This window comes from Drosophila willistoni, chromosome 3R, assembly GCF_018902025.1.
Source record: "Drosophila willistoni isolate 14030-0811.24 chromosome 3R, UCI_dwil_1.1, whole genome shotgun sequence".
NCBI lineage: Eukaryota > Metazoa > Arthropoda > Insecta > Diptera > Drosophilidae > Drosophila > Drosophila willistoni.
The window spans coordinates 12,300,142-12,322,559 of record NC_061086.1 but is presented as its reverse complement, the minus strand read 5'-3'; the positions used below and the strand labels follow the sequence as shown (position 1 = coordinate 12,322,559).

At 40.6% G+C, this 22,418-nt stretch overlaps 2 protein-coding genes across 7 annotated transcripts in view; both read right to left on the bottom strand.

Moving 5' to 3' along the window:
* Positions 1–22,418, bottom strand: part of LOC6650487 (homeotic protein female sterile) — a 161,564-nt gene that overhangs the window by 55,879 nt on the left and 83,267 nt on the right. The window lies entirely within an intron of this gene.
* LOC6650843 (poly(A) RNA polymerase gld-2 homolog A) lies at positions 17,293–22,399 on the bottom strand. Its single transcript, XM_023180011.2, has 3 exons — positions 19,230–22,399; positions 18,901–19,161; positions 17,293–18,832 (listed from the first exon to the last, which is right to left on the bottom strand). Exons 1-3 carry the CDS (start codon positions 22,041–22,043, stop codon positions 17,459–17,461), a joined length of 4,449 nt encoding a protein of 1,482 aa, XP_023035779.1. The 5' UTR covers positions 22,044–22,399; the 3' UTR covers positions 17,293–17,458.

Genomic DNA, 22,418 nt, shown 5'->3' with positions numbered 1-22,418 from the left:
CATGAACATCGGTTCAAGTTAGTGCCAAGAAATTAACGCCTGCAAATGTTCGCCTTTCTTTGGCGCTGTTGTTGTTGTTGTTTCTGATGTTGTCCACAATGAGTTGGCTCTTTTTACGAGTTGTTTTCTTTTCCTTTTCTTGTTCGTTTCTTTTTTCTGTTCTTTTTTTTGAAGTTTCATTTCTGGCACCTGGCTGTCAAGAGGGCAGAGAAAAAGTGTGAGCGCTATTTCGGGCGTGGCCAAGTTGGAAAGTTTGTCGCCACACGCATAAATCAAGTTAATCATTTGGCGCAAAATAACAAAAAAAAGAAGAAAAAAAATATAACCAAGTTCTCTGCCAGACGATGCCGTTGGCTGCGCAAATTGGACATTTATATTTCTTGCTCTAAGGCCAGAAAGAAAATAACAACAGCAACACTTGGCTGGCAGGTTAAATTATGACGCTTCCGAAAGAATTTTCTGTGTATTATATTTTGTGTTTTGAAGTTGTCGAGATTTATGATTCCGTGGCCTTGTACTTGACGTTTTTAGGTGCCATTTTTTAAAATGCCTCACATTCTTCACGAGTGTATTAGCAAAAAAATACCAAAAAAAATATGACTAGGCATTAGTTTTACACAACAACACGAAAAAAGCAAACCTGATGTTAATAACTTCTGGGAAAAAAAGTCTTACCTGCAATGAGAAAAAGAGAGAGAGAAAAAACAAAATAGATTAGAAATCAAACGAAATTTTGATTAAAATTGACAAATATTGGAAAATTTGAATATGAACAATAAATGGAAATTAAATTATGCATTTTCAACTAAGCAAACTTGATAATTTCTCTAGAGACACAAAGAGCAAAAGAGCTAGAGCAAGAGAGAGAGAGAGAGAGAGAGAGAGAGAGAGAGGGAGAGAGAAATGCACAAGTTTTAGTTTATAAATATATGCCATTGATAGATATACATATAAAATGAAATTTCTTCTTAAATAACTGAAAAGTCAGTAGAAAAGAAATCAATAAGAGTGAGCGGGGAATCTGTAGAGAACAACTTGGATAAACTTTGCCCAGAGTTAAAAGTACATGGGCAAAGATTGACAGAGAGACAAAGAGACGGAGAGAGAGAGAGAAAGCTAGTGATGTAAGTGGGGGGGAAGTGAGGGGAGGACAACTATAGAACTAAAATTGAAATGTAAAAGAGTTGCCTGCTTGACTTTGCTTATGTTTTCAGGTGCTGTGTATGTGAAAATTGTGCAAGGCTACCTGCCAAATGTGGGCGGTAACTGTCGCTTTGACGAGCAAACGAGTCCAAGTGCACAAGTGCGTGACACGCGACATTCTGGACAGGGCAAGCAGCAGGACGAGCACCAGGATAGCCGTACAGAGTACAGAAGCTGTTGGTAGTTAGAGTAGTAGACGGAGTCAGATTCCGGCTCTGACTATGTGACAGGAACAAGCAAAAGCGCAGGTAATCCTTTGGGGACTACAACTGGCCAGACACGCCCTTAAAACCAGCAAGACCCATAGAAAGGACATTGCAAATTGAACAAAAATTTCATTGTTGGTCAAGCTGATCAATCCGTAAACTCTCCTTCTCTCTATCTCACTGGCTCTGTCTCTCTTTCTCTATGCATGTTTGTGTACAACCGGCAGGTTTGCCTCTTAGTTTTTTTGGGCCAAGTATTCCATGCAAAACTCTGCACTCTGCTGCATCATCATGATGGTACGAGTGAGTGAGTCAGTGAGAGTAAGAGGAGTAGAGAGAAGAAAAACATGGCCACTGTCCTGCTGGGTAAGTATTTTTGTGGTCAGGCTGGGTCCTGTGTGCCTCGCTTGTTTGCAATTTGCGTGCCTGCGTTTGTTTGTCAGCCTCAAGCTATGCTTCATTATTTTTGCAAACTTTTTACTTAAATGTGAGCCACACGTACATATGCATGTGAGCGTGTGTGTGTATGTGTGTGTGTGTGTGTGTTAAGCCAACACTTGGCCATTTATGTTTCAACCAAAGCAATTTTCTATACCTTTTGCTTTCCCTTTGCTCCAACTTCCACCTTCTCTTTATATGACTCTTATGTTTTATTGATAAATTAGTTTTGGACATTTGTTGACAGCTTTCAGTATTTCTTTTTTTTTAACTAGCATATGGAAATGCAATTATTGTTAATAAATATGTGTGAGTTTTGTGAGTGTGTGTTTGTGCATAGAGAATTCAATTAAAATGCAGACAATGGCCTGTCAATTGCCGCAATGGTTACCCTTCCTCCCTACAATTAAATGTCAAAGGGCGGTACGAACGCCTAATGGTAGGTTTTCTATGACAAACTGTCACGCCCAGGCACAAAAAGAGAAAGAGAGTCAAATATGGACAGCAGCAGCCATAAACAAATCCGCTTAGCTCTGCATTTCCAAGCAATTCAATTCTAGGTTTAAGAGTGTGTGTGTGTGTGTGTGCCAGAAACTAATTTTCCAATGTCTGGGCAGCAAGTGAAAGAACCCTCACTTATATATGTATCTATGTATGTATATATATGTAGTATCTGCTTGCGTGTTGCAGCACTTTTCCAAACGATAGAAAAGCAATTCACTTTGAAATTTGCACCTGTAAACATTGTCAAACAACTAACGCGAACGGTCCAAGAAGGGGGGGCAGCAACGGGCACAAAGAGGAAGTCTTAGGACAATGGCATAACAGCACTTGAGTGCAGGCCACCACCTGATGTTGGCTGTATTTTGTGCAAATCGCCTTAGCCGGTAATTGTGTATATGAACAAACAAGCCCAAGCCCCAAGTCTCCGCCTTCATGTACATACATATAACCCAAGACAGAGACAAGACAGACACAGAACAGGACAAGACCTCATAGTCTTGGCCAGGCATTGACAGCATAGCGAAATCGTTCGTTCCTTGGTTTGTTTGTACGTTCGTCCGTTCGTTCAGCTCGTTAGTAACGCCTTTTTTCCTCCTTCTGGCCACTAAGGAGGACAATGTGCTGACTTTGCTTTTCCAACCGACCCACCGACGTATTCGAGCGCCTCCTGGTCTAGCTTGCAGCATGACCAACTTTTTATGCCCCATCGCTTGCTACGTGAGATTGACCAGCTGCAGTTTGAAAACAAACGATGATGGCACCTAAGTAGTAGCAGAGAAGTCTAGCAAGCAAATGCAATCATAAAATGTGTCATTATATTACACTCACTGCTCCTCCTGCTACATACCACCTTTTCTTGCTTACTTTATGCTTATTGAAAAAAGCCTGCAAGTATGCAACTTATTTTCTGCTTTCAGAGCACTATTAAAGTTGCAAGAACTTTTTGTTATTCCCTCTCAGGAGTTTACTTCAATTAAAGTTCACTTAACAATAGCCAAACGACCAGAAAGGAAAAGAAAATCAAAATAAAAATCATGGGCAAAAACGTAAATTGAAAATCGAAAGTTGTAAAATTTTACGAGTTTGTCGCTTTAAAAAGATGCTGCCGTTGCCGTTGCCGTTGCCCCTGCTGACTGGGGGCGCGTTTTCAATTTGGCCACATCTAATGGTTGCAATTGTCAGCGGATATTGCCGCAAAAGCTCTAGAGGGCAACAATTGGCAGCAGCAGCAACATCATTTAGCATATTCACTTTCATTTTTCCATTTCGATTCTGTTTTCTCTTCCTCCGTCTCTCTTTCTCTTTGCTTTGTAATTGATTTTCAACATTCATTAGTCTTTTGCTTACTTTGTCCTGGCTCCAGTTGCTGACCCACTCATCCCATCCATCGTGCTCTACAATGTGAAAAAAAATAGGATCCCCGCCTCTTGTATTACTGTTTTACCTCGTCTTTTGTTTCGCATTTTCATTTTCCACAGTGGCAAATAACATTTGCTTTGCCGCCCTTTTGTTGGACCGCTCTGGTTCCGCACCTTCCCCCCCTGCAAACTTTCCCTGTCTTCTAGTACATATAACAAAAATGCCCTGGGTTAAATGTTGCAGAATTTCACTTTAAATATGCTGCGAGGTTTCTATAGTATTGCTAGCTTTTTCTTTCTTCTCTCTCCTACTTACTCTCACTCTCTACTTACTTCCATCTCTCTTTCTATTTCCCATTCAGCGAACTCTCACAATTGTTTGAATTTTTACTTTCGCATGTGCGACTTGATTTCCGTTGCAAATGGCTACGCGGTTAAAAAGCAGCTGGATCGGAGAGCAAAGGCAAAGAGAAATGTCAGGAATATGTGCGGGCGGAAAGGGCGTGGCATTATAAGTGATATTGAAAGCATTGCGTTTATGTGCCAGCCAGTCAGCCAAGCCATTGTATTGGGGAATGGCAAGTGGATTGCCACAGCTTTTTATTGTTAAATGGTGCGTATGATATACATTTTATTTTTATTTTTTCCAAAGCGTTTCATGGGTTTTTCGCTTCATCTTTTTCTCCCTCTCATTTTTGGGATAGGAAATTTTTTTGCTTTTTTTATAAAAGGCCAATACAAAAAATGTAAATGAGTCGCAATTAAATCCACATTTTGCTCACTTGACCAAACAAATTGTATAAATACATAAAATGATAATAACAATTCAACGGACTATATAAATTATGTCAACTTTTGTGGTAAAAGACAATCCTCTACTTGAGATAATGCACATAAAGCATGTCAAAAATGTTTAGAAAACATGGCTAAAACGAAAACAAAAACCGGCAACAACAAACCAAAAAAAGAAAAAGATGAGAAAGCAAAGAATGTTTGCATGTTGGGGCCAAATAAACCGAATGAATTTGGCTTTTTACATTTTTTCTGTTTCGCTTCTTTTTTTTTGGTGTGAGGGGGGGAAGGGAAAAGAAAAAGAGCCCAACAAAGTAATAAACCCAAAAGGAATGCGCCCGCCATAAAAAAAGGAAAAAATCAAGACACAACAACAACAACTGCAAAATGCCTGAAAAGCAAATGTGGCCAAGCAGCAAACAAGCTAGAGCCTGGCTTTCAATAACTAGGCCGAAGTTCCAATACCCTGGCAGGAAATTAAAATGATAAACCAACTTTATGGCCGAGTTTTTCTATCAATAAGTTTTTGCTTTATGTGCCCAATAATTCTAAATGAAATGCAAAGGGAATTGCATGGGCTAAGCTCAAACCACTCATAGATTCTTTTAGATGGATGAGCTCCATTCATTCTGTTCAGACTTTACCTTTTCTATAATCTTACTAGTATAATGCTCAAACCTTTAGTTAGAGTATCAAAAGAAGAACCCGTAAAATGGGTAAGAAAAAGGAAGAAAACAAAAACAAATTGTTTTTAGCCAAGCATTTGGCATTGCTGAAAGACAACAACCAATTGGGATAAGGCCAGAAATGTCTAGCGTTGCAGAAATAATAAAAAATACAAATAGATTTTAAGCAATTTCACTTGTGAGCGAACGCAATAAAAATCAAGAATATTTGCCGCTAAAGAAACGAAAGCACAAAAACCAAAAAGAAAACACCAGCAAAAAAACACCAAGTTACTCCTGTGCCCACTGTGTGTGGTGTGTGGGGGGGGCTGGCAGAAAAGCGGAAAAGTAAATCGGCGGCAGCGATGGCGTCTACAGATAAGGGAAACAGCCATTGAAAGGCTCACGAAAGGATAACACAAAACGTTAGAAAAAAACGATTAAACTACATTCTACATTTCGTTTGGCTTCCTTGCCATATCGTTTCTTTTGCTGGCCCAATATATGTCTGTACATGGATCTATATGCATGGCAAAATGAAGTTGTGAAACGGTCTTTCCTCAGTCTACACAGGATAAGAAAGAGGCAGAGAAGTAGAACCAACCGAAAGCGAACTCGAGGACAGGTAGTATGTGTGGCAAATGGGAAATTGAATTTCACGCAAAACGAAAACAAATCCAAGCGAAGGCAAAGAAGGCAACTACCGGCAAGTTGCTTGTGACTCTGCCACTGTCTCTGCCTGGAAATATGTAATAAAATAATGCTTAAAAGGAAAATTTACGCCGTCGAACTGGAAAGTTTAGGGCTGCTCTCGCAACTTCTTCTTTCTCGACTGATTTTGTCGTCCGTTGCACGTGCGAGCAGTCAAAATGAAAATCGAAAGCAATAAAAATCCAGCAACACAGCATGGCGTATACGTAATATGGAGCGTAATGTCAGGTAAGCATTGCGGCAGTAGCTATACCAAGAAACTTGACAATGGCCACAAAATGTGAGCTGTGCTTGTTCTTCTCATTGTTGTTGCATACTTATTGGGATTGAAACCGTGCAGCAGCCAGCAATCTCACTCACAGGCTGACACAGGCAGTTAAGCTATTTTGGTAAAAAAAAAATCAAAAATGAAATGTTGAAAATATGAAAACTGATAGATTGACAGCAAGTCATGGATATAAGGGAGTCACGGGACAGCATCCAGTGGGGTAGATGGGCGGGACAAGCCCTAGTAGGGTCGAATGCGTTTACTCTGCTCTACCCTGAGCTACCACAAAAACCAAAGGCATTTTTCAATTTATTTTCATGTGCATTTTCATGCGTATAAATGACAACAACAATGACAGAAATCACATGAATAAACTCAAAAGCAGCTCAAGCGAATATAGAATGCGCAGGCGTGAGTCAGGCGAATGAAAGTAATAATGTTCAAGAAGCAGAAACATCTTAAAGTTATTCAAGTCGATGTCAAAGTTACTCTTGGCACCTTAAACTATAAATAATATTAATTTTTGAAATAAATGTATTATGAGAAAGAGACTCTCTCTCATTTTAGCTAAGAATCTTTAAAGATTTAATAAATAATTTACACAAAGAAAAAGATTTAGGGGTTTAAGGATTAATAAAACTTTGATGGCTTAAGAAAGAAATCAGACCAATCTAGTTTATTTGAATTCTTGTTAACGCTTAACGCTTTATACTTCAGTTTAGGCCATAACGTACAATTATATAGTAAATTAGTCTTGTTTGAAAGAAACTGTCAGTGATGCTCAATTTGAATATAAAAAACTTTGTTGTCTACATCCTTGTTGCTTAGCTAAACCAGTTTAATGAATCTCACTTGCTATTACCATTTCAAAGAGCATGCCAAATAGAGAGAAATGACAGAAGAGTACACACATTTCAGAACACACTCCTGCTTCGTCCTTGAGACCAATTCAAGCATTAACAGTATAAAACTCAAGTGTATTAAAGACAGGCCAAAACAAGCTGAAGATATTCGTCTTTGGACCATGCCAGCTAAGGCTGTCGGCTGTTGCCTGTTGGCTGTCGGCAGTTGGCTGTCAGTTCTGACTTGATTAGTTGTTGGCGAACTTTATGGTGGCCAGGCAAGAGAAGCAAAGCCAAGCGAAGCCAAGCCAAGCAACTGAATGTGGCCTGTGTGGCATGGCAACAATTGTTGATAGCATTCTCTTCTAGGTTTGCGAGGGAGGGGTGAGGGATTTGCTTGGATTGCTGCTGGACGGAGATGGAGAATAAAAATTTGCATTTTTAATTCGCATTTTGCCATTTTTGCATAATTCGCCGTCAACGTGTGTCAGTTGGGGGCCAAAGAAACTTGTTGTGGCGCTGCCTGTCAGCTGCAAAAAAAAAAGCAAAGAAAAAAAACAAAAAGGGTCCCCGGTAAGTTTTTGGGGTAAAAGTTGCTAAAGCGAAACCCCAGCGAAATTGTCTTGTCAGTTAGCATTTGTCGCTGGTCTCAACTTTTTGCTGGGTATTAATATACAATTGCATAGCTGAAGGCGCATTTAAATAAACAAATAAATAAAGCAAACCAAAACGAAAACCAAACCGAAACGTAACGAAACAGGAAGCACGTGACTGTCACAAGACTTTTGCAGAAACTTTTCCCTACATTCATAAATATTCATAAATTCACATTCATTCATTGGTTATGTGGCAGATAGGTAGTATACAATAGAGACACAAGTAAGAGGAAACATATTTTCCATTTGATTGCCCGGCCAAGTTTTACACAATTTAGCAAACGCTTGCGGCTCCCTTTTAGAAGTGGCAGTCAATTTTGTCTTGTCAAACTGCTGCCGCTGTCCCGCCGACCTGATAAAACTCATTAAAAATGGGGAACTTCCCAAAAAATGATAAGCAATGTGAGCAATGAAGAAGAAAGGCAAAGGCAAAGCGACCAAAACAGCGAAAAGGAAGAAGTTATAGCAAATATAATATCAAGTGAAAGAAATGTCATCCAAATGCTTTACAAGTCAGTTCCGTTCATTTCTCTTTTGTTGTTCTTAATGAAGCCCATCGCTCGCTGATCTCTATCAAAGTTTGAGTTTTTTTTTGTTGCCCTCTGTTTTTTTTTTTCTTTCAGTTTTTGGCTTTGATGATGAGCCAACTTGGCTGGCCACTCCCACTCAGTTTTATGGGTGGGCGGAGGACCCGTCACAGATGTGCGGGCGGGCGCACAAGCAACAACTAAATTAAAATTTACAGCACTTAAAATGGAAACGTGCCTGTTTTATTAAATCAATTTTACGATGCGAGGAAAGGGCAATGGAAAATGGAAAATCTTGTTGTAAAAGTGAATTCTGTTTCTGTTTTTGTTGTTGCTGTTGATTCTGCTCCTGCTGCTGCTGCTGTTGCTTCTGCTGCTGATGTTGCTGGTGTTGTTTTAAAATAAATTAGACATTTAATGATGACCGCAGGCTGTTTGTTGATTGCTCTGCTCTGGACTGGACAGGACAGTCCAAATCAGGCCACGCCATGCCATGCCATGCCAGTGGGGCTCTTGGTCTCTCTCTCCTCTGTAAAGGAGAGTGAGAAAGTTGCGCATTTTTGCTGAGATTTATTTAATTTAATTGAAGTTTTATTGGACTCAAACTCAACGTTGTGGAATTGAGCAATACAAATAAAAGAGACTGATTACACTTTCAATTGAGTTAAAGAAATGCAGCGCAAAATTATTTGTAGGATTGTCGTAAATCTCACAAAAAGGACGATTACTAGAAATAGAAAATAGGAAAAACAACAGCAACAAAAAAAAAGGGATGAGATGGTTTTTCAATTTTCTTTGCTTAAACCATCTGTGGCATTCATTTATCTCTCAGTCTCTCTACTTCTTTAGTCTTGCATGCGGGTAATTGAATTAGAAAACATTTAGAGAGATGAAAAACAAACTAAGAAAACGATTTTATCCCCTCTCTCGTTGAGTATCTTTCTCCCATGAAGTCTATTTTTTTTTCTTCTTCTTTGCCATAAAGGCGATTACTTTCACTTGAGCGCCTTTAAAGCTTTCGACACTTCTCAGGACGTGCACAACTGCAAAGAAGGACATCAAATGTCCAACGTTTGCTAATGAAAATTAGAAGGAAACTGCGTCCCTAATGCAGGCAAAAAGAACAATGGCACACCAACATAATCACACACACACACACACACTTGCACTGGGGAAATGTAGACAGTAAAAAGAAAAAGTCAAGTAATAGTATGAAGAAAGCCCAAGTGGGAGAAAGAGAGAGCGAGAGAGATAAAGCCCACATACATTTGGAATATGAATTTCAATTTATGCCGCCTTTGCCTGCACATGTTTAAGAGGTACACCCCAAGGACACATACCCCCTCCGTACATGAACACTTTAGGGGTCGACTGGCTTGGCTGGCTGGCTGGCTGTCTATCTGTCTGTCTATGCCAACAAATTGCAGCCAAGTCAACAACCTTTATAGCCAAGTTTAAGGTAAGGTAATAAGCTGCAGAAGGCAGTCAAGAATAAAAGAAAACATTGTCCTTACACTTGAAAATAAAATGGTATGCATATATCAAGAGGTTTATTTAAAGAAAAAAAAAGAACCAAATAAGGGAAAACATCAAAAGTCTGGAATATAATGAAATTGAATAATTTAAATTTAAATCTTAAATATTCCTAATAAATTAGGCTAATGAAATAGTTTTTCTTCAAGTGCATAAACTACTCGAAAGAGAAGGAAACACACCACATGTTGTGTGCCCAGTCTGAGGTCCTTTTGAATGGATTCCTTAAGGCCAAGATGCATATGCATAAAATATGTGGATACACGGTAAAGTTGAATGAAACTTGGCAGTCTTAACGTGGCTTTAATATGTCCTCTCTGGCTCTCTCTTTAATTATTTCAGCGACAGCAAATGCAATGTCTGGTCTGACTCAAATCATATTAAAAGTTTTTTTTTTCTCATTCTCACCAAAAGACAAAAGTGGAAAGGGAGGAGGAAAAAAAATTAAGAAACTTTTTGTACGCCGCAAAATGAACTGAGAGATCTCACTCTGTCTCTCTCTCTCTCTCTTTCTCTCTGCCTCCATTTCCTCCTAGCTAAGCTGGCCGAGTGCCTTTGTTTGACTAAGTCTCGCATTAACGGACCAGGATGTCTGCAGGACACCCCCTAATTATTATGCTATATGCGTACGGGGCGCAAAACAAACGCACAGTTGGAATGGCAACCAGACGACTGCAAAGAGAGAGAGGGGGAGGGAGGGAGAGAGTGCAGAAAAAAAGAAAATATAATAATAAGACGAACTTAAAGGCAAAAGGGACTTGGTCCTGGACATGAAGCAAAAGCGCCAACTGGAACGGGCAACTCTCTTTCTATCTCTCTCCTTATGACTTGCTCTGTCTCTGTTCGTTTCTTTTGTTGGAGTATTCCCTGGCTACGCATTTTCGATTTCAATACAAATAAACCAACTGGCCAGAGAAAGCTAGAAAATTGGCAATGGCAGCCGCAGAATGTGATGGAAAAAAAACTTTTGCTTTTGCTTTCAGCAACCAGCACTTAAAAGCCACACAACGAGCCAGAACGGCTAACAACAACAAGCAGCAAACTACTACAGCAGCAACAGAATTGGCAGCAACTTCAAATGCAATTAAGTCTCTGGGCCAGAAATCTCAGCTGGGCAAAAAGGAGCTTGCTTGCCTTGGAGTGGCCCCACAACAATTTCATGCGTTTGGCCAAAGCTCAGCTCAATAAAAATTTTCAAAGGACTTGGGTTAATGCCACACACACACACCGATACACACGCACTCTATGCATTCCATCCTTCTCTCCCACTGCATTCTGCACTCAACTCAGAATGGTATTAAAAAAAAAGAAGGCAAGAAAAAGGGAATACGGCAAGGGCAAAAAGAATGAGTAAGAAAAATTATTATTTCACATTTAGCACGTAACGCACATAAATCCTTTTAAATAAACGTTTGGCACGTTTTTTGTAAAATATTTTTTTATTTCATTCTGCGAACGCGCCAAACCCAATCCTCAACTCGGTGAGAATAAAGACCATGTCCACCAGGTAGTCCGCGACGAGTAGACACTTAAGCCTTATCCTTGCCAGCGCCCAACTGGGCAGGAAAAACCTGAATTTCTTTTTTTTTTGTTTTTTAATTCTTTCGCAAAAAAAAAGAGAGATGGAAGCGAAACATTACTTGAACAGAGAGCGAGAGAAGGACACGAGCAAGGATTATGGCATCAAGACTATCCAGAAGCATGCCAATGGGCATTGAAATTAATCACGCTGCATTATTGCAAACTGCTTGCTGCTAGCTGCTGGCTGGATGCTGGATGCTGGACGCTGATGTTAATGTTAATGGTGACACACTCCCCAGTGGGTGTGGCAATTGCCGGCCCTTTAAGTTGCTTTTAATTGAGCAGAACCAAAGTGAAACAAAACGAGCAGAAAGAAACTGTAGCATACTTTTCAGTAGGCGGCGGCGCAGCTCTTTTCCACTTGTCTGCCACTAATTGCAGACGTTTGCTCGCCTGCCGCATTCATCATTCCCCAAAAACAGTATGAAAAGAATATAAAAAATATAACAAATTCATAATCGCCACGAAGAATATGCAAATGAAATGCAAGACTGTGTGGCAAGTTATCTTTTCTTCTGCTGCATTGCAGATATAAAACGACTGAGACTGAGACAGCGAGACTCTGACAGAGACTGAGAATGCGACTAGGTCTCTGTCTGGACCATAACGACTGACACGTGAAAAGTTTTTAACACGTACACATAAAAATTTACGAGTTGCTGCTGTTGCTGTGGCCTGGCTGGTTTCTTTTTCTTTCTGCCTTCATACTTTGTGATTTATTTGCCCTATACTTAAGGTCTAGAATTTACTTGCTGAGGCCCCTTTGCTTTAATTTTTATCACTTGGTTGACTGGTTGGTGGGTTTTTGCTGGCTACTCTCACCCTCCTGGCCCTAAAGGTGCGAGACTACGTAGCACGCGATAAGGCCACCACTTGAAACCGGCAACCGCAAAGTGGAAGAAGCATAAACCTAGAGTGGAGGCGAAGGAAAAAAATTGAAAGCAATGCACAAGGAAATGCAAAAAATGACACGAAATCGTTAAGCGAGTTGTACTACGAGCTCTCTGTGCCTGCAACTCAGACCAAATAACAAGCGTGCCCAGGCAACGGAAATGCTTGGCCCCTGCAAGTAGGCAGCATGGAAGAAAAAACAGCGGCAAGTGCGGCGGCGATAAGCGGCCGCCAGGACAGGTCTTTCACTCCTTCACACTCTTTTTTAAATGATATGCAAAGAAATATATAAAAGTGTGTGTGTGTGTGTGTGTCTTTGTGTGTGCATGGATACTTGGCAACCCTTTTCGAAAAGGTAAACAAACGATACTTTTCAAGTCTAGTTGATGATTTACGGGCGCTTTTCGAAAACGACAATTGAAATTTATGAATTTGTCTCGGGGAAAAAAAGCGTTGAACAAAAATCGATAAGGCAAAAGTGTAAAACCCCTTATCGCTGCCATATTAGGATATATCACAAGAACAACCAGCAACAACAACAACAACAACAACCAACAAGCAGCGATGACAGCGATATGACAGGGATCACAGGCTCTATTCATAGGAAGGCATGGATATGGATGATGTTGCATAAATTTCAATTTTCAATGACAAAAAAAAAACTCGTAAAAAATGCGGGTAATTTGCGTTTTTCTCTTTACGCTTTTTACATATTTTTTGGCACTCACATATTCTCTCTATCTCCCTCTCTCTCTCTCTCTCTCTTTTGCTTGCAGCATCAGTCAGTCATGTGTAGACACAAAGAGGCCAGCTACCTATACCTTACTCCTGAATGACTTTTCTGCGGTTGATTTTAAATTGTCTACTTTTTTTCGGTTCAAAATTGTCATATATATGAAAAATGCATAAAAAATACCCTTGATGTGAAACAAGTGAAGTGAATTGGGAGCTAAAGGCGGGGGAAGGGGGCGATGGCGGTGGCAGTGTCGTTTTTTTGGAATGTGAGGTTGCATGTTTGTTTTCTGTGGCATGTTCACATGCCTTAAAGCTCCATTTATACACTCTTTTTTTTCTGCTTTGCCATTTCTCCGAATTGAATTTACCATTTTCTTTATTTTTCAGCTGATTGATTTTTTTTCTTTCAAGCAATTGCTGGGGCGTGTCTCTTTTCGGAATATCTAAAAACTGTCTAGGGACATTCGAAATTGAAAGGCTAATATGTATACCTTGGCGGTTTCTTTGAAGATAAAGAAATGTATATGAAAAGCTTTCATGTTGAAATAAAATTATTAAAAATAATTACCTTTTCCCATGTGAGCATTTGTTCTATGATCTTTTATTTCTATTACCCTTTCATTAGGTTAGAGCATTCAAAATCCGCTGCGACGAACATTATACCGTGAAGAAAAACATTTTAAATATTTAATGCAATTCTAATTGCGCGGGAATTCATAAACATATACACACACACACTTTCCAAAAGACTCCTGAACGCCCAAAATTATGCAAAATATTGTGCATGTCATTTATCACGACTTGCCCATGATTTATTGTATTGAAAATTAAAATTGAATGCATGTCCTTGTGTCGTTGTTTGTCGGTGGGGAGGATAGAAGTTAAATTATGCTAAGTGCAGCAGCTGGCTAACCAAAACATGCCACACATGGCAACAACTAACAAACCATTAAAAAACTAAAATAGCAACAAAACAAAACTGGAAAAAAAAACTACAACAAAAAACACGGAGACCCGAGCAGATTAAAGCTGCACATTATATACCCTTGCAAATTGGATTTATTTATGATATTTCATAACTATCTTTTGCCAATATTTAACTTATACCTCGCCATATTTATATCGGTTACTTTGACCACCTCCAAGTCGATGAAGTTTTATTGGCAGCCTGCTAAAAACTAATATGCCCATGGTGTAAGGGTGTTGAAATACAAATACAACAAACAAAAATGCATTAAATTCCATTTAAAACTAATTAAAATTGTAGACAAGCACTTACGCTAAAATTGTTTATTGTTGTTAGGGCTTTTTTTCTATGGCACTTGAATTATGTTTTATGTTGTGTAATGAGCTTACCTGCAATTAGAAGAATAAATAGAATAATGATTAGTTTTATGGTCAAGTAGTCAATAGTTATAAATCAACTCCCAAATCACCCAACTGCCTATAAGTTTCCGGCCCTTCTCTAGAAGAAAACAAGCACAAGTGGCAGATGAACTCACCGTATCGGTCATTTACTTAGGGCCCAAAGCTGTCAACACTTTTGCAGTTTTTCACATGCCGCAGGTAATTTGTTACTCATGGCCAACAAACTGAATGTCCCAGAGAGAGAGGGAGAGAGAGAGAGAGAGAGAGAGAGATGGATGACAACCAATATACAGCTTGGGAAATTCTAACAACAATAAACAACAATCTCATCATGAACAGGAAAACAGGGAGTGGGACTGCGACTGGGACTTGGACTGGGACTGTGACGGGCCACTGCCTGGTCTGGGACCTGGAACATCAACAAAAGTCCCAAAGGCAAAAACCGTACTATAAAAAAAAGAAAGGCAAACTCGGCCTATAGTCATAGCATTTGTTGTTGCATCTTTCAATTTAAACCTTTTTTTCCGTTCAATTCATTTTCGTTGCGTCTATAAAAAGCAAAAAAAAAATGTGTAAAAGAAGAGTAAAAACCGGCAGGCAGGAAAATTGAAATGACATAAAATGAAAATTCCAGTACGTGCCACAGACAATATAACAATCTCAAACCCAATCCCAAAAGCAAACCCCAAACTCCAGACTCTAAACCAATAATATCCATGGGGAGTAATCGGTCCTTCTTTGGCCACCTCTCTCTCTCTCACTTACTCAGTCTCTTTGTTTGTTTCTCGTTTTCCCTAGCTCATGTGAGAAAATAATAATGAAAAAAGTGTCCAAGCAATAAGTAATCGAGCAAGCATCCAAACCGATGGCACAGGCAGACAACACACTGGCTCCTGGTTTCTCTCTCTCCATTTCTGGGAGGGGAAGCTCCACAAATAATCGAGTTACAAAAGGCAAGCAAATGTCACAAGTTGTCAAAACTTTCTACCTTTACTCTTTCTACCCATCACATCTCTCACTCTTTCTTCCTTCAGATCTTTCCCTTTATGTTTGCCCGATTCCATTTAGCGCCCGCACGCCAATTACAATGACAATGAATAATTATTATACGAGGTCCAAAGACCGAACCAGACAGAAACCGGACAAAGTTGAATAGGAATTTTAATGGCAGCTGCAGCTGCTACTGCAACAGGGCAAAAAAAGGGGCGCAAATTGTTGGCAGATTAATTTTCGTGATATTTTAATGAAGACCTCAACCAACACCCAGTCATCTCCTAAGCAATTCTCTTTCCCTTTTGATTCAACGTGCAACGTTTAAGGCGGCTTTTGTTGTGCAAATTTTTCTTTTTAGAACAATTAATGGAATTTGCTTTGATTTGGCATGCCAAAATGCAAATGCAAATTCGCAAAATTATATTAACAATGGCTTTAATTACATTCCCAATGCCCCAAATGAAAAGGAGCTCATTGACCAGTTTAATTGCCAAAAATTTTCCCATATGCACAAATTAATGTGACAATTGTGCAACATTGTCGCCCCAAAATGTGAATGATGATAATGATGAGAGAGACGATTATGGCAATGCCATGATATTACATTGCAGCACGTTCTAAGGCCTTATCCGAAATCCCCCGTGTTGTTTAGGGTTGGTGGGTGAATGGAAATGGCAAATGGCAGTGGGAGGATGGTGATTGAGGTGCTTGCTTTCTGACATTATATCAATTACTCAACATGAAGCAGTGCCACCACCATCAGACCATCAGCACCAATCAACCAACCACCGATGCCACTGAAATCGAGCATTGCAATTGATGAAATAATTTGCTGCACTGACATTTTTGGTTGCCACTGATACCATCATTGATGATGGCTCTCTCCTGGCATTGCCTCAACAGATGCAGACAACAAATTGCCATTGATGTAATGCGGCACGGTAACGCCTCTCCTCACCCACCATTCCCACCCATCCCTCGATGGTCAATAACACAGCTGCTGTGTGTGTGCGTACGTATTGCATATGCAATTTGTGATTTGATTTCTTTAGATAATTTTGGTTTTAACATGTGCCAGAATTTTCGGCATTCCCCAGAGTGTTATTTTGAGAGCATCACACACACACTTCAAACCTAAAACAGTAAATCCTGTTAGTTAGTTTGTCATTTGATATTCAATTCAAACAATAACGAAATTTCTCTTATCTTTTCTGATATTTGCAGATTTTCATTTATTTTTTTCATATTTTGGCGCTGTCTTCTAGTTGTCAAAGGAAAAAACTTTTCTCTGTTCTTGGACTGCAATTAGTCTTGGTCACTTTGAATTATTTCTGTGAAGACAAATAGCGCACTTTTTTTGTAGTTTTTCTAGGATTTTTGTTATAAAATTGTGTTTGTGTTTTCATTAAAGGGTTTTACTTTTTTTTCAGATTTAGTGTTGTGTATGAGAGTAAAAAAGTTCGTAGAAAATTGTATCAAGTTGAGGTGGCATTGAAAAAGTGTGTGTTTGTGTGTGTGTTGGTTTGTTTTGGGTGTGTGTATGCATGTGGTTATGGCCCCTGCTTTCTGCTTTCTTTTTGCTGTGCTATATTAATTTTTTTTTTTTTACGTTTTTCACATTTTATAATTTTTTTTACTTTTAGGAATTTTTAATATTTTTTTTTTTTTTTTTTTAATTATTATTTTTTAATTTTTTGTGTGCTTTGCATTTGATTTTTGCTTTTATTTTTTTCCGGTTTTTTAATTTTTATTATTTTTTTTTTTTTAGTTTTTAAATTTTTTACTTATTTTATTGTGGTTTGCTCAAAACTTGAAGCTATTTTTTGGCTAATTTTAATGTTTTTTTTGCGACCAATTTTTTTCCGTCTTTGAAGTGAAAATGAAGAGAGAAAAGTGAAGAATTGGGTTTTGTATTTTTGATTTTCTTTGGTCTGCTATTTTGATTGGTTGCTTTTCGCGAAATCTTTTCAACTGTGAAGAGAAGAGAATCTAAATGTAAATTTCCTATTTAATTATATCCAACGTAAAATTTAAAGGTGTAAATGCGTTGTGCCAATATCAGCAGCTACGCTCTTCGAACTACATAAAAACATGACAACCTTAAATTTTTTTTTTCATTTTTGAGGCTCTTCAGCAGGAATCTACAATGATAGTTCTGAGAGTGCTGCCTTGAAAAGAAGACCTATGCTAAGCTAGTGGTGGCACGGAGGCCACATGGTCATCAGCCAGTTGATTTTTTGTTGTACCCGTAGTGATGGAGGTAGTCGTAGCTGGGATGTTGTCAGTGGTTATAGTGTTGGTAGTAGTATCGATGATATTGGTAGTTTCGGTGGTGTCGGAGTCGGTGGTGGTGGTGGTGGTGTTGGTCGTGGTCGTGGTGGTAAGGATTGTGGTAGTGTTGGTAGTGGTGTTGTTTGTTGTATTGGTGTTGCCGCTCACAGATTTCTCAATCGATCCGCTGGTGGTGTCCTTCTCCAGCAGCAAGCTAGATTTCTGCTCATCTCCAGTCGTTTCCCTCCAAACCAGAGTAGAGGCCTTTTCCAACATATGAATGGACTCCTTTGGCGAGGGTATTAATAATTCATTAGTTGAACCCGATCTTGATGACAACTTCACATAATGGCCATCGAAATCATGTTCCGAGTCACCAGCAGTCGGCTGCATACCAATAGTTGGTCCATCGTAGTGCTCGAATATGGAACTAAGATTGCGTGTGGATTCCAAACGTCTGTAGCTGGCCAAAAAGATGGTACGAATGCGATCAAAGGTAATTGGGTCATAGACCGAGCGTGCCGTATTCGTTTGATCGAAGGGCTCCTCGATGCACAACTCGTTCCATTGATGGATATCGTTTTTGGCCGCCTTCGAGCTGCGGCATACATCCACAGGCAGGACTCCGCCCACACGTATCGATATAACATATTTGCTATACTCGAACACGCTGTAATAGTGCAAAAAACCAAGCAAGAGCTCACCCAATGGCTGACGATTATCCGATTGATAGGGTCCAATTATTTCATTCATGTCCACATAACCAAAATCATTTGGCTGCAATAGACCAAATTTCTCCGGATACAACTTGTGCAGGCAGGGCAGAACCGGTGGACTAACACCGGCCTGGAGATAGTGTATAACCATCAACATAAGGGAATAACTAGAAATGGTCATATTTTTGGCATTATTGATATTATGATATTGAGCCCATTGTTTGACTGTCAGAGCAATGGGACGAACACGCCATTCCAACTGCGAATAGCAGTAGAGCAGATGAGTATTGCGAATGCCCACCGAGTTGTTGAAATTAATGTCCACCTCGACTTTGTGACGGCGATCGGTAAAACGAAGAATAGGCACACGTGCTTCGATTAAATTGAAATCTTGAAACATATCCGTGCTGCTCAATAGCTCTCGCATTAATTGTAAATGATATACTGCCTCCATGCGTGGATCAATATTTGGATTGGTGCAAGCCAACATACAGATATCCATGTCGGAACATTTCGAACCGAAATACGAGATGGACGACCCCACCAAATAGAGCCCATACCTTGGATAGGTGTCCTGTTTGGCAATGGAATACAAGAATTTATTGTCTCCACCGCAATTCTCCAATTGATTTTTCAACTTACCATGGTCACAGAGTAAATGGAACGCCACAAACGCATTTTGGTCTTGTACAGTTGACAGGTTTGCTGTGCATCGACAAATTTGTGCCATATACCCAACGATAAGTGATCCCATTTGGCACGACTGGGCACTGTGCGTGGCGGACGCTTCATTTCGATTAATTTGGCCCTCAATAGGAAACGATCAGCGGGCGTGTAGCCAAAGAATTCGCGCCAATAGCGATTGTGCATAATGATGGGCAAATCGCTATCAGGCGATTCGTCCTGCATGTTGTTGGTGAGGCAAAGTTTGAGTTTTATATTATCAAAAATTGTTTATTTAAATAACCTACCATTATTATGTTTGCCTTGGCAGCGACAGCAACACTGCCCATTGTACTTTTGCTAGAGCAGGCCGAGGGACTACAGGAGAGGGCCGAAGCCTCTGACGAGTCGTCATCCGCATCTTCACTAACCGAGGGTTGGGCTTTATGATCCTCCTCCAATTCCACTGGAAAGACAACATTCAGCATATCACCACAGCAATTGAGAGTACTTGGGGTATTTATGCATTTATAGCCATTACTGAGAGCCATTTGGCTTTTGCGCTCCAGCTCTTTAAGATTCTGCATATCGCCATAGGGCACCAGATTGGGACCATTCAAATCCGGTAATTGTGCACTCATTGCCTTGGCAAGACAATCGACTGTTATGTGTCGCACCAGGGACTCCACCGATGTATCACTCAGTTCGCTTTCGGAATCGCCACTATCGGAACTGGCCATGAGACTTGCATAGGACTGGCCGTCATCAATCTCGAGTCCACCACACAGAGAGCTATCTTGTGACAATTGACAGCAGTTATCCATATCGGATATATCTTGTTTGTAGGCATTCGGGTGGTAGACACCATTTTGTACATCCATGGCAAAGTGATGATTATGAAAGTCCATATCAAGCGGCTGCTCACCCTCGGGAGTGGCGTTACTGTCCATCAATGGATTGCCATTGCCATCAGTTCCCATATTTACATGTCCCTGAACGGAATACATCATATAGTGATGATGATGATGATGATGATGTGGACCAACCGGCTGATAGCCGTAGCCGTCCATGTGACGGGATTGATAGTAGCGCGAATGCTGGCGGTTCTGTTGCTTCATATAGTCCATGGTTGCAGTTTGCTGAAAACTACTTGACGGATACTTTGGCACACGATTATTTGCGATATGTGGTTGATACGTAGGCGTTTGGCTTTTTCTCTCTACTTCGGGAGCGGGACCGTACCGAAAGCGATTGCGATAGCTCCGTTGACGATGCTTGTGCGGCGATAAGGACGTATTGGAGCTAGCACCATCGGCACGTCGATCCAATTGGGACTTTGACGATGATGTGGACAGTGAGCCCGATGAATTGGAGTTCGTTTCTTTGCCCTGTAAATTATATTTACCACGTTTTATGCTCTGACGTTCGCGTCCGCGTGGCTTAAAGTCTGACGGCTGATAGCTATTGTTTACTTTAGAATTATTATTATTATTCATATTACCATTGTTGTTGTTGTTGTTGTTGCTATTGTTGCTACTATTATTATTATTATTCGCGTTGTTACTGTTGGATTGATAGCTGCTGCTACTACAATTGTTCGTATTTAAGCTCTGAGTTTGATCGCTGGTATTAGTATTTCCATTCGAAGTAACCGTACTTTGCTGATTGCTACGTTGTTGGCCAGATCTCTGGTCAAAAGATTGCTTAAAACGAACTCCACTTCCGTTGGCATCATTCAGAAGCCCGCTATTGTAAAAAGATTTGGACGCAGTATGACCTGGAGCAGATTGCTGGCGTCCGCCCATTCCATAGTGATCACGTGATCCAGAAGTTGAAGTACGGTCAAAGCTATGGGGGCGCCATGGTGGCACATGATGTCCATTTCCATTGCCAGTGTGATTGGACTGTTCTGATACTGCTTCCGTTTGTGGCATCTCTCTATCGTTTTCAGAATGTTGCTGCGGTGATTGTTGCTGTTGCTGCGGTGATTGTTGCTGCTGCTGCTGTTGTTGATTGCCGTTGACTGTTGGCGATGTCGACAAAGAATTTGGTGATGGATGACGACTGCCACGGGAAGTAGTTGGTGAAGTTGCCTGATTATAGTAACCCGGATAGACGAAACGTTGTCCACCATATGCATGCTCGAAACCCATTGGCATCATAGGGAACCCATACTGTGAGGAATAGCCCTGGTTGTACGGATAGTTGCGATCGAATTGCCAAACCGCATTGTCTCCATGCCACAGACGCCGTTGTGGACCGCTGGGTATATAGCCCGGATAGATATATTGTGTGGGTGATACATTACTGTTGCCAGGAGATGATGTTCCCGTGTTTAATCCTCCGGCTGCAGAGCTGCCGCCTCCAACAAAACGATTATCCGGCGGAGTGCCTCCAGAACGTAGCGGCCTTGGCGAAACGCCACCCATTGCCATGCCCATATTCATTCCCATTGCCATTGTATTCTGCAGCAGTGGTAGGTGAGCCAGCGGCTGTGGCGGCGGGGTGGTACGCATTGAACGCGGTGTAATCGATGCAGGCGTCGGAATGTTCAGGGTCATGCCAGCCATGGTGGATCCAATACTGTAGAGAAACTCAATTGAGTATTTATAGCCACCTGGAGGACGGGGAAAGGTGTGGGCAGCGGCGGTTTGCGTTTGCTTGGATTCACCCCCGACTGAGGGATCTTGAATTGGTTTTTCTTCGTTACTCGTGATTTCGTGCTTTTCCGTTTGGAACTTTGGCTCGACTTTTGCTTTCAAATTCTTTTGTAGAACTCCAACCGATGATGCTTGGCTATTTGAACTCACACTCTTCTCATTGCCATTGATATCGACAAGATGATGACTTACTACAGATACTGACTGCTGTTGCTGTTGTTGCTCCACAAGATTCGAGGGCATTCTACCTGTCACTTCCGCCTTCTCTGGGGAAACGCCTAACAGTCCTGACACTGATTTTATTGGGATAGTGGTTGTAGTAGTGGCGGCAGTAATAGTAGTCGTAGTAGTTGAACTAGTATTGGAGGTGCTTGTCGTAGCCGTAGCCGTAGCCGAAAGCAGAGCTGGAGTCGTCGTTGCTGTGCTAGCTGCACTTGCCGTCGCTGCTAGCGCAGTGGACATTGCTACCAATGCGGCGTATTACGACCCAAACGACATATAGTTCTGCGTACTATATACGCAAATACAAATTGTGTGTTCTTTCTGTGCCCTCCAAGAAAGCAAAAGCAAAAAGTTGACAGCAAACTGAAAGCCTGTCGTCAGGCCAAACGCCAACTTCGTTTATAATTTTCTTTTTCTTATTTTCCTTCCTTTATTGTATTTTTTGCTCTCTTACGAAGTGGCGAGACGAAAAGAGCGAGAGAGCGTCAGACAGAGGGACGGGGGGAGAAATGGAAATGTTGGAGAAACCTTTAGTGTGCCGCACTCGACCAATTCATTATGCAGCCTTTTTGTCTTTTTTGTTTCTGCTCACACGACTTTACCAAATATTTTGTG